The 12,233-nt window shown below is 39.5% G+C and overlaps 2 protein-coding genes across 3 annotated transcripts in view; one reads left to right on the top strand and one right to left on the bottom strand.

Moving 5' to 3' along the window:
* Positions 1 to 856: 856 nt before the first annotated feature.
* On the bottom strand, positions 857 to 10,347 carry LOC147307948 (sodium- and chloride-dependent GABA transporter 3-like). 2 transcript variants are annotated; one of them, XM_086270846.1, is made up of 10 exons: positions 10,066 to 10,347; positions 4,288 to 4,422; positions 3,953 to 4,056; positions 3,711 to 3,835; positions 3,420 to 3,532; positions 3,194 to 3,331; positions 3,004 to 3,106; positions 2,406 to 2,506; positions 1,985 to 2,155; positions 857 to 1,036 (listed from the first exon to the last, which is right to left on the bottom strand). In XM_086270846.1, exons 3-10 carry the CDS (start codon positions 4,006 to 4,008, stop codon positions 902 to 904), a joined length of 942 nt encoding a protein of 313 aa, XP_086126972.1. In that variant the 5' UTR covers positions 4,009 to 4,056; positions 4,288 to 4,422; positions 10,066 to 10,347; the 3' UTR covers positions 857 to 901. The 2 variants fall into 2 exon arrangements, with proteins under 2 accessions (XP_086126972.1, XP_086126973.1); XM_086270847.1 differs by lacking the exon at positions 10,066 to 10,347 and having other exon boundaries at positions 4,288 to 4,490.
* Positions 9,664 to 12,233, top strand: part of LOC147307947 (kinesin-1 heavy chain) — a 24,026-nt gene continuing 21,456 nt past the window's right edge. The window contains exon 1 of the mRNA XM_086270845.1: positions 9,664 to 10,043. Within this exon, the coding sequence (XP_086126971.1) occupies positions 9,918 to 10,043 (126 nt within the window). The 5' untranslated portion in view covers positions 9,664 to 9,917. The remainder of the gene's footprint in view (positions 10,044 to 12,233) is intronic.

The raw sequence follows: 12,233 nt of genomic DNA, 5'->3' as shown, positions 1-12,233 counted from the left end.
ACAAAAATAAGCTGTTTCCCATCAACAGAACAAACATTTTGTGCAAAAATTAAATATGTTTCTGCTGGTCCGCCATCCTCTGTCTTTTGTTTTGATTCCTTGTTCTTCTTCCACTGTTCATCTTGATGTCAAAGACTTCACCTGGTACAATAAGGGGCTGGCTATGCAAGCTCATTCATTTACCAATCAAATCACACTGGGGGATGTGTGACACGATCAGACTCACACCAGGCAGTAACGGGCATAGCTGCTGCATTGTTTGATAAGCACTTTGATCGCTGACCTGCTGACTAAATACTTTGTCTAACAGTATCACATACAACAGAACCTCAGTGAGAACTAAAAAAAAACTCTGCATAAAGATGTGAAAAACTATGATTCTCATATATATTTACAGTATACAGTGCAGAGTATATTGAAAACATCCATTTAATAATATAATCAACTGTGTGTGCACTCATTCAATGTTATTTTAATTAACTAAAACCATTTAGTTAGCTGACATCTGTAGATATCTAAATGCCTCCCATGTAAATCTTTGGCGAATGGGAGGCTCAAAGGCTACTTTAACTCTGCTGTCGAAAATCTAATTAGTTCACTTTAATTACACTTTTGGTATCATCAACATTTGCTGTTATTTCAGACAATACTGAAACCCTGTTTGCTTATCGTCAATATTTTTACTGTCTTTTAAATGTAATTTTCTAATTTACAAAGTTTATAAAATGCTAACAACATGAGTATGTAACTGGTTCTTTGTATAGACAGTGTGCTAAAACAAAAGACTTGAGACATGTCCAAAATGAACAACCATTAAAGTTTGTTTTCATTTAATTGTGAATTTATTAATAAATCATTGCTGATTACTACAAAGTCATGAGAGCTGAAAAGGTTTTTAACCTTAAGTTTTAAGTGAACTGGAAACACGGTCCCTGCAAAGGGCTTCAGCTTTACAGTTGTCGCGACTTAGTTTCATTCCCTCATTTTCTGTCTGCTTCACTGTCTCCTCAGCAGGACGACAAAGGATGGGCAAACGCTGGAACACAGAAAAGGACGACTGATTAGTTAATACATTGAAAACTTGGCTGTGATTATATATTAAGCCATTCAGCCATGACTGCGGTAGGTTTATGTGATTGATTATGTAAGGTGTGAGTCATGAGTTTCTGGCTCTCTTCCACAGCATGTCTTTCATCCTGTCTTCCTTCTCTCACCCGAACCAGTTGCAGCAGATGGCTCCGCCCCTCCCTGAGCCTGGTTCTGCCAGAGGTTTCTTCCTGTTAAAAGGGAGTTTTTCCTTCCCACTGTCGCCACAGTGCTTGCTCATAGGGGGTCATATGATTGTTGGGTTTTTTCTCTGTATGAATTATTGTACGGTCTACCTTACAATATAAAGCACCTTGAGGCGACTGTTGTTGTGATTTGGCACTATATAAATAAAACTGAATTCAATTCAATTCAACAGTAATAAAGTTAACTGTCTAAAAGTCTATAATAAACTGCTAGCATATAATCATAGTGTACAGCTGTACATACAACTAAAAGTTACCAGATTTTCAGAGCCATGCTTTTTTAAAATCAAGCCTGCATCTTTACCTCTACAAAATATTGCAGTTTTATAAACTCCCAGTGCATACCTGTGCTAATTTGTGATAGAGGAGGGTCGAACCATCATAACATGAAATAATGAAGATAAATATTTACATTTTTCTAATTCTCAAGCCATGAAAAATAGGACAAAAGACCATCACTGAAAGACGAGCCTATTTGTCAGCTTTGTAAAATTAAACAATATTAATGGGTTAACAAGTTTTGTTGAACTTGCCTTTGAACTAAGCCACGCAGTGTCACACCTGTGAATTACCATAGCTGGCTGGCTTTATTCTTTTAAATGTTATGTATTGATTCTACTAAACGAAGAAGAAAAAGGTCGGTGTTAACAGTGTGTGGCAAAATAGCAGGAGTATCTTCACTGAGCACTGACCTGTCTGAAGGTGCCTGGTGTTAAATACATCTGTACAGCTGCGAACAGTGGTACCATGAGAACAGACGACAGAGTCATGGCCCATCCTAGTGTGTACGCCCAGTCTGGGTAAACGTACGAGTTGTTAATCTTGAGGTGTTGATAATCAACGAGGTACAAGATGAAGGAAGACTGGAAAGGTTGGGTGAATCACAAAATAAAATTTAGATACATAGTTCTTACATGGTTATATTCCATAATTACAATAATTACTGAAAGAGATGATGGCAACGTTAAAATCAGTAATGAGGATTAGACTAGTGAATAATTGCCATCTCACTTTGATGCAGTTAAATTTCGAAACTGTAACAAACATAAATTGTGATCAACTTGTTAAAATGTATCACCACCTATCCATCCGTTATCAATGTTTTGGACTCACAAGTGTCAGCAGAGGAATGATGTATCTCCAGCACAGATTAAAGAAGGCAGATGGTTTCTGTCCTGCCATGTCCTGAATAATGTTGGAAAAACGATCAGCACCTGTTGGAAGTTCAGAGGTTCATGTAAAGATATGGTATAAACCCTTTTCTTATTTTGCGCCATTTATGGAAAGCAGTTAACACCATTTTAAAAGCTTTGGGTTTCCAGTCAACCATGGGGGCAGACAATTTTAGAAATGGAGAAAACTTGAAAGAGTGGTGGACCTTCCCAGGAGTGGACAGCCTACCAAAAGTACCCCAGGAGCACACTGGTGACTCATGGAAGGTCACAAAAAAGCCTAGAGCAACCTCTACAGGAGCCACACGTCTCAGTTAAGCTCAGTATTTATAATTCAACAGTAAGAAAGACACTGAGTAAAAATGTCATCCTACTTTGCTCAGTGTGGCTTTTACTCATTTTGTCTGAAAATCAAATAAATTATGTGCTGCATTTGGGTTTTACGTCTATTTTTCTACTTGGCTACTCACTCAGCATTTGACCATCTGTGACCATCTGCTCATTACGGTAATGTCTTCTATATGTAGTCAAATACTCACCAAAAATCCAGGCTATAGCCACACACTGACAAACAGCCATACAATCCTGACAAGCTCTGGTGCAACCGTAGTAATCAATAAGCTGGAATATGTAAATTCCTCCCTGGCGGAGAATGAGAAAGTGTTTTAATAATTAACAAAGCTTAGAAAAACAACCAGCATTTTAAGCATTTATTTGGTTATTTTTTACCTCGGTGACCATGGTCAGATGGATGAGAAAGAAGGCTGAACAGAAGATAAAGACAAAGATCTCATGCCTCACTGGAGCACGAAACAATGTCGGAAACAAGTCACTGATGGAGGTGATGACACTCTCTACTGTCACAAACTGGAGACAGGATTATGAGTGACTGTTTTCAGGTTTATATTCAACTGAACAGTTGTTAGTTAATAAACAGTCAGTACAACATTCCTACATGTGTGTCGACACTGAGCAGAATGAGCATCAGGAAAAAGCAGACGGTCCAGAACTGTGGCAAAGGCATCATCGCTGTAGCCTGAGGGTAAGCAATGAAGGCCAGACCTGGACCTGTGAATCACAGTTAAACAAGAACGAAGTCTATACTCACCATAAAACATTAATACAAAACCTTGTTCGAATTAATACTTGCTTTCAGAACTCTTTTGCTTCAAAATACATCAACAGAGCTGAAAGAGCCTAAAACCCTGACTTCACTCTGAATCTTTATATGCACAAGAAGTTATACCTGACTCAGCCACAGCATCCACAGTTACACCCTGTTTCTCTGCCATGAATCCCAGTACAGAGAAGATGACAAACCCAGCAACAAAACTGGTTCCACTGTTCAGCAGACACAGCCAAAAGCAGTCTCTGGGGGGCAAAGTAAAGCAATCATAAAGTCTGTATTTTTTCATATAATTGGATATATAATAGTTAAACCTATTTTTAAATCCAATAAAGGTGACAATTCATGTAACTTGTACCTACTTATAACAGTTATTGTTGTAATCATTGTAGCTGCCCAGAACATTTAGAGTCCCCATCGTCAGGCTGTAGGAGAAGAATATTTGAGAGCCTGCCTCAATCCAGACCTGTAACAGAAAAATATATATATCAGATGCATGTACCAGAAAAGGCTGTATTCTATTTGAAATTGGTTTTTATGGGAATATTTATATGTTGGTTAGCTCAATTAAAGGTCCTACAGCAGAGTCCAAAAAAAGAAAACAGTAGAAATCAGTATTTTTAAATTAATGGTATTTATTCAAGTTTGTCATGCTGGCAACCACGATGGTGTACATGAAATTAAGTAAGCAATATACCTCAAGGTTAGCCAGCTGGTTCACATCTGGATACAGGTAGAAGTAAATTCCTTCCCATGCTCCTGGTAAAGTGAGCCCTCTAATGAGCAGTATTAGGAGTATCACATAGGGAAATGGGGCTGTGAAATAGGCTACCTGAAAAGAAAAAAAATAAGTTTATTTAAAATCTTGTGATACAAAAAAAGAGTTCAGCTTAAAGTTATCAAAATACTTCCAGTGACCTTTCCAGAAGAAGCCTTGTGGGATGCTTATGGGATGCTGCTGACATATTAGAAATAGTTTTGTCCGTGAAGCTTCTCAGTCATACGGGTCAGAGTAGTCTAAGTTGCTTAGAAAGAAAAGCTTCTGGACTTCTTTAAGTTTCGGGAAGATGTTTCGGGCAGGCCCAAGACTAAAGGAAAAGAAAGACAACTCCGAAATTCCATACTTTGTACAGCAGATGTATACCCGTTTTCACACCTTGGCTCGTGTGATTAGGCAAAGGTTCAATAGGGGGTCCACAACTCTCTTAGGGACACTCCTAATAGGGCTTAGAAATCTAGGACTCTCCACCAATTTCTCTTGGAACTGAAGAAGCTACTTGAATGAGAGGTGAAAAGTCTTCAAGAAACTTAAAGATGTCCACACGCTTTTCTTTCCAAGCTCTTTCCTAGCTTAGACTAGAAATTGTTATGTCTGTATGAAGCTTTTTAGCCTAACAGTAAACAGAAATAATCTTTCTTCAACAGTTGGATCCTTAGAGATTATTCTCTAAACCCTGCACTGGAAAAAATATCCTTCACTTCACCTGTGATCACACACTTTAGTTTTCCAGTGCAAAGGAAGCTGGCAGAGGAATGCCCAAGAAAAGAGAAAACTTTACAGAGTTGATTTGTGGCAAACAAAGTTAGCGTTCATATTTTATCACATTTGAATACTATTTAAATTTATAGTTTTGTATGCCTGAATTTTACTTGTAACAATTGCCTTAAGGTGCAACTGTAAGTGCCTTTAATCAACAGTTGTTGTGATTTTGGTCTATATAAATGAAATTAATTTGATTTTAATTCAATTATACTTTGTACAACCAAATCAAATATCTGTAATGCAAAAAAAACTGAACAATAGCAAATCTAAACCTTCAACCGGTGCTGACCATCATTTAGTAACATTACTGAATCTATGAGTGTTCTGTCACTAGTAAGTTTGTTATCAGCTTGACAGTTACAAAATATATAGTTTAATTAAGCTTACCATTATTTTTAAAGTGCTAGTTCACAGCAACAGTTGTCTCAAAAGTCTTTGTATTGTAATCCTAGTTTATGGTCACAGTGGTTAGACAGTGTTTCTAGCCTCTTTGGGGCTAAATGCAGTAACAGAAAGTTACGGATCATTTAGACCATTGTGCATTTAAGTCTTGCCTGTAGTTTAACTGATGTGTGTCATCTGGCTTTATAGATCAGTACAACCGGGTATAGGCTGCATAGTATTGGAAATGTGTGCAGTGTTTGCACAAGGGAACCAGTTACAGTATGAAAAATATTTATTGTACAAAATAATGAACTTTTTACAAAAGGATGTCACACATTCTATCACAAAGAAACCTTTAACATTTTGCCCTCTCAACTTATTTAACCAGTTCATTTTCATCTAATTGCTATGAACCGTTTTATAGCAATTAGATGAATTAGTTTTGGTTTATTTCTCAAGTTTTGCAAACTTTCAAAGATGTCCTACATCCTGTCAATTACAGACACCTCTAGATAAATGACTGGTACATTTATCACAACTGGGTGTACACCCCATGATGGATTATGAACCTCTGTCATCCACAGCGTTCATGGTACCACTGCTGGCAGCTGGACAGATGTGTTTGACAGCCGGTACTTTCAGTTAGGTTGGGCTTACGATGAAATGTTTAATCATTTATTGAGAAAACCTTGTGTTCTTCTTGTGTGGTACAGATTTTTTAACATGTTTAGACAATCTTAGTCAAGTTCGACCTTTTCGCATTTGTCTGTCCTTTTCTCATTTGTAGGGTGGAACAAGTGTTAACACAGCAGAAAATTCACGAGTTTATGATTTTTATGGTAACAGCTACTGGAAGATGGTCAGATTAGATAAGTATGACTTCTTCAGTCTGGTGAAGTCACTTGGATAAGTGATGAAAGGTTTCTCCCACTAAAAGCGCTACATCCAAATGAAAAGAATCAGCTTTTTGGGATTTGCACCTTATACTTTGTACTTCATGGTAGAAAGTATAACCAAAATTAGACTAACCAAAATTAGACTCAGATGCCACATTAACTGATGAAATAGTACCTATTATTTTGAAATTTGACATTGCCTATAATGAGTATTTTATTTTTGCTTCTCTGGATATATTTTGATACTAATTATGATATATTTAAGTAAAATGTTTAATGTGTTTAGATGTAAAAGTGTCTTTTTAAAGATCTGAAAAAACACTGTTGCTCTAGTTTTCAGTTTCACCACATGATGATGAGGCAGTTGTATGACAGACTTTATATCACCCATTTTTAATTTATGTCTTTCCCATAAAATGACTGGATGTAACTGCGTGAATGACAGTGTTATTGTTTTCCCCTGTGCAAACACTCATCAGCACATTCATGCCTAAAGCCTAAGGCATTTACAGTGAAACTAAACCTACACGCTACATGACTACAATAAATAAGACACAGCTGTCAACTAATAGGCTTAGCTGGATGCTGAGCTCTTCAGTACACATATGATTTGAGAGGCAGGGGGCTCAAATAAATGTGTATTACAGTGCCACCGAGCAAAATCTCTGAAAAACCTTTGGCAACATGGTGGATCAGTGTTGCCCCACAGCAGGAGGATCTTGAGTTTAAACCCAGGCAGGGCTGTTCTGTGTGGAGTGTGCATGTTCTCTCCATGCTTGCGTGGGTTGTGTCCAGGAGATCGGGTTTCTCCCACTTTTGGGGAAAAAAAATCCTATAGGCTTTTGTGAGCCCAGGATACACCCACAAAAGAGACTGATTTCATGAGCTTCACTTCCTGGTTAGATAATGTGACATGTGAAAGGTCATCAGGTCATTGAAAAATGATTCTAAATATATTTTGAAATGTGAAAGGACATCTCTTCCTCATGGACACTTCTGGAAACGTCTCACACTTAAACTCGAAACACTTAAAAACTCGGTGAAAACAAGATACAGTATTTCACTGGAAAGAGGCTAATACAGTAAACTCACACTGCAACTCACCATGATATTTATGTATATGTAGATGCACATGGCTGGAATAAACTTTTTTTATGTGTTTACCTATATATTATCAAATGACATCTAGTAATAGTAGTCTGTGTACCTGGAGTTAAAGTTGGGATCTGCCTGATAAGACAGATAAGAATAAATGCCAATCAAATTCCATTAATCAATTTTCTTCCAAGGCTGGAGCCTATCCAAACTGTCATAGGGCGAGAGGCGGGGTATACCTTGCACAGGTTGCCAGTCTGCTGCAGGGCTAACACCCAGAGAGACAAGCAACCAGTTGCACTCACATTCACACCTGTAGGCTATTTGGAATGACCACTTAACTATCTGGATGTGTTTGGACTGTGGGAGAAAGTCAGAGTTCCTAGAGAGAACCCACACAGACATGGAAAGAGAGGCCACACAGAGAGGCCAGACGGTATATCAAACTCAGAACCTTCTTCCTGTGAGGCAACAGTCCCACCACACCATTATGCTATGTGAAATCAAAATGATCAAATTCTATAAAAGAAAGATTTTTGAATCAGTGACTAGTTGTGATAGAAATAGCTACTAAACTTTCATGATTTTTTACCATTCATACCTCCAGTCAACACAAGGATATTCAGTGGGTAAACATTTTGAAATGAGGATGAATTTAAGAGTTTTTAACAGCATCAAAAGACAAGTGTTGACTTTTCATGTTTCAATCAAATTTAGGCATAAAGGCATTCATTTTTAAATACCATGAAAGGCCAGACTCATCCCAGATTTAGCTGAATAAAGAGGGACATAATAAGAGCTCATATGACTGAATAGCCCTTCCTGTTGTTATTACCAGTATAGTAGACATAGTCGACAATGTGGTCTGTGGGGACTTGTTGCTCAGTTATAGCCAGACTACCCTGTTAGCTCACACAGCAGCGCCACACCCTTTCATCCCTCTGTGAATACACAAGTGGGCCAGTAGAACTGGTATTCGGATTAGCTAAGCACTCTAAAAGGATATCACTCAGTGTTTCAGGGAGTGGCCTGAAAATGTGTCCAGCCGCTAGCGGTTTGCCATGGCTTTTGCTCCATTATATGGCATCTGCTGAGTGAGGTCAGGCATGATGAATTTTTAGTTATGAGGAGGTCTCACAGCTGCAACCTTCACAGCATGCCGTAGTTCTGTCCTCTCTCGGAAGTAACAATAGCACTACTGTTCCTAATATTTCCCTGGCAGATTAGATAAACAAGACTCCCACACTGTGGAACATAAATACATTTTGTCTGTTTTATTGAAACTCATAAATATTCAGTGAAACATTCAAATCTAAGAATGAAGAATAAGTCTAATGTTATGATGCTAAATTTGACACATTTATAGTCTATGTACATGGTTTACAGAGGTTTAAAAGCACAATGGATGATATATAAATACATTTTCTGCATCCATTTTTTTCCCCTTCTGAGGCATAAAGTAAATTTTAGGCAATCTTATAAGTGTATGAAAATGCCATTTTTATGGCAACACAGGGGTAAGTATTTATTGAGCTTAGGACCAAAACTAATTTATGACGTATCTTTTATAGTAAAATCATAATATATACACAACATTATTGTGGTTGTGTGCAACTGTGGCTCAAGGAGGTTAATGGTTGAATGTTTGGTTGAATGATTGTGCACATTCCCCAAATAACAAGTATATCTTTGGACTGTGTGAGAAAGCTAGTATAACCTGGAGAGAACGGATGCACACGCAAGTTGAGGGAGGACACGCAAACACCACACAAAAGGAACTCAGCCAACAGGTGGATTTGACAACATCCTCTTTCTGCGAGGAGACGGAGCTAACTACTGCATCCGCTGTGTCACCAGTTTTATTCATACATCATTTTAATGCTGATTGCTTTCTATATTGTTCTAATTTCTCATCTATTAAAAAATAATTACAGGTGTGCCATGTTTTTAACTTAAAATACAAAGTATTGAGTGATGACTACAAGAAATGATCTGAAATTAAGTACAAGTGAAAAGTGGCAGCAAGGTACAAATACTTTAAATACTTTGGGCAGCTGCTGTGAGCTTTTGTGTGTATTTGCTGATTAATGAAGATTTCACTACAGAAAAACAGTAAGGAGGGGAGCGCCTGCCGGGGTGACGTCATTGTGATCCACATCCACGGTAGCAGGAGGGGTGAGGTGGCCAGCCGCTGATCCACCGGTATCATGGCTTCCTAACAGGACGGGGGGAAGTGACTGAGTGGAAAAACAAGGATTTTTGTCTAATGTCCAACTGATCATCGCCCTTTCTAGAACCTGAGATTGGGACAGAGGGGCTCGGCCTCCCTTTTCGCCTCTCACGGCCGCCCCTGATATCCAGTATATACTTTAATTCTTCTCGTGAATTTCCATTCTTGAACCGTGGAAGATGGCCGACCCGGCGGAGTGCACCATCAAAGTGATGTGCCGTTTTAGGCCCCTGAACAGCTCCGAGGTGACCAGGGGCGACAAGTACATTCCCAAGTTTCAAGGGGAAGATACCGTCATTATCGGGGTGAGTTGATTTGTGTTGCTACCTGTTTGACAGAGCCCTCCGGCACTGGCAGCCGTACGCCATTTTTGTCTTTCGTTGACGGCAGTTAGCACCTTAGCCTGGTAGCTAGCGGCGCTAACCTGCTCACGGTTGCGTTGTTTCGCTGGCCCTCGGCTGGCGCCTCGATTCAGTGGCTCACATATAACGTGCTAAGTCTTCAGCTTTAATTTTATATACAGACTCCGGCAGGATTTAATTCCACGTTTCGGAAACAAAGCCCAGTAGTTGTTGTCATAAAAATGTCACCACTCGCGGTTGCCCTGTCATTGCTAGCGAGCTGTCATTCAACAAAGCCACAAACACAGCGACAGGTTAAAATGTCGTCGGCGGCCGCGCGCTTGCCTGCCAGTCCCATCCCTTACAAACTACAATATTATAACGATATAAATTATTCATAGAGTGTGCATCTGTAACGATAACTCTATTATGAACAGTTTGCGTCAGCATAAAGCGTAAGCCAGCTTTGATTTGGTAGTGGCTAGCAGGCTAGGCCAGCTGGTAGTTGACAGATTAGCTGGCCTCGGCTAGCTGGCTAGTATTAATACTGTAGCTTAATCAGAGCTAACATCAGATAGCCGACTAGCTGGCTGTTGAACCAACCCTTCTGCAGACCATGCACGTTTATCAGAGTATTGGATATGAGGGTGGGAATGAGGAAGAGGAAACGTGGACACACAATAACTGGGAGTGGAAATGTCCATTATCATGCAGGCCAGTTGTAGTCTGTTGGACTAAAGTGACTGGACACATTGCAGTGCTATCTTATAAAATCCATGTGTTCTCTTTTCAGGATGTTTAAACTAGAGTTTTTTGTCTTTAGTTTAATTACCCCCCTTGCACTTGATAAGGATAAAAGGCTTTGGAACAGTTACCATCACAACAAAAGAAGGAAATGCCTTGCAGTACCACGTTACCTCCATTTTACTAAACCAACAAAGAACTTGACTTGAGAACCATTTGCAAATAATGTGCACTTGATGCTTTGTCATCGCAGGCCTGTAAAGCATGTCTAGAGCAGGAGCTGTTCACACAACTTGATGCCCTGCCATTGCATGCCTCTACACAAAAGGAAGTTACCCGATCTTTATGTATTTCACAGTTACTTGTAATTAAGAAGCAAACAGCCCTAAACCTGAACTGACATATAAATTTTACAGTGTATGCTCAACAGGTGAAAGGGAGTGGCATATTATTTGAAGAAAACGTGGTTAAATATTAGTTTTTCTTGACGGCAAACTGCCTCACTCTTTGTGGACTTTGCTATCTTTATATGATATGATCACCAATGGAAATACAGCTTTAAGAGAGATTACAAGGCAATAGAAACTTGTCGTGAATTTGAGTCACGTCTTCTCGAGTAAAACTACTAATTTAGGTGGTGATTGTAGAGTACAACACAGCCATTCATTTCCTGTCAAGCAAAAACAGAGATGACCGTTAGAGCTGTGTGCTGAGTTCTTGAATAGTTTTGCTGACAATGACTTCAGGCCTCCAGCTAATAGCAGGCACACTGTCTGTGCAGCTAAGGCATGATGCAGCCCTGCCCAGTTCAGAGTGCCAGTCATAGTGGCAAAATACCAGTGCAGATTTTGAGAGACGCAAGTGTTGCGAGCCAGAAGCGAATCGTCTCTGTTGGTAAATCTGCTTCGAGAAGTACAGGACCGGCAGCAGCTCAGGGATCCTGTGTAATCCCCTGGTGTTTTTCTCTCCTGGTTACCAGCTGTTGGACCAATCAGAGCAAGTGGGCGCTGGGCAACCACTGCGGGTGGGGAGGGTAATTATTATGGTGATGTATTTTGTTTTGCAGATGCTCTTAGCTCATACTTTGTCCTTTTTGAAACAATTCAGGGCATGGACTCTGAGCTGGGACTGATACCTCAGCATCAGTGCCCACACTTCCAGCTGTAAAGAGAAGCAGCTAGACCAGTGCAGACCATTTTGATAGTGCTTAATGCTCCTTTTTAGCTTTGATATTAGCTGATTACCAACACACTTTGTCTTTTCGGAGGAATTCACGCAATACATCAGAGTTCCCCTGTAGCTCACTTTTAGGTACTCCCAGTCTTTTGGCTTGAAAGCGAGAGGTAGATGAAGTTTCCAGATGAGGTGGTATGGGTGTCGTAACTAGCTTGATTTGCCAAGAAAGCTTTG

The sequence above is a fragment of the Aulonocara sp. 'chitande type north' Nkhata Bay genome, linkage group LG18 (assembly GCF_057382095.1).
Source record: "Aulonocara sp. 'chitande type north' Nkhata Bay isolate Kocher_YH1m ecotype deep benthic linkage group LG18, A_spYH_male_GT1.1, whole genome shotgun sequence".
NCBI lineage: Eukaryota > Metazoa > Chordata > Actinopteri > Cichliformes > Cichlidae > Aulonocara > Aulonocara sp. 'chitande type north' Nkhata Bay.
This window is presented reverse-complemented; position numbering and strand designations above follow the sequence as displayed.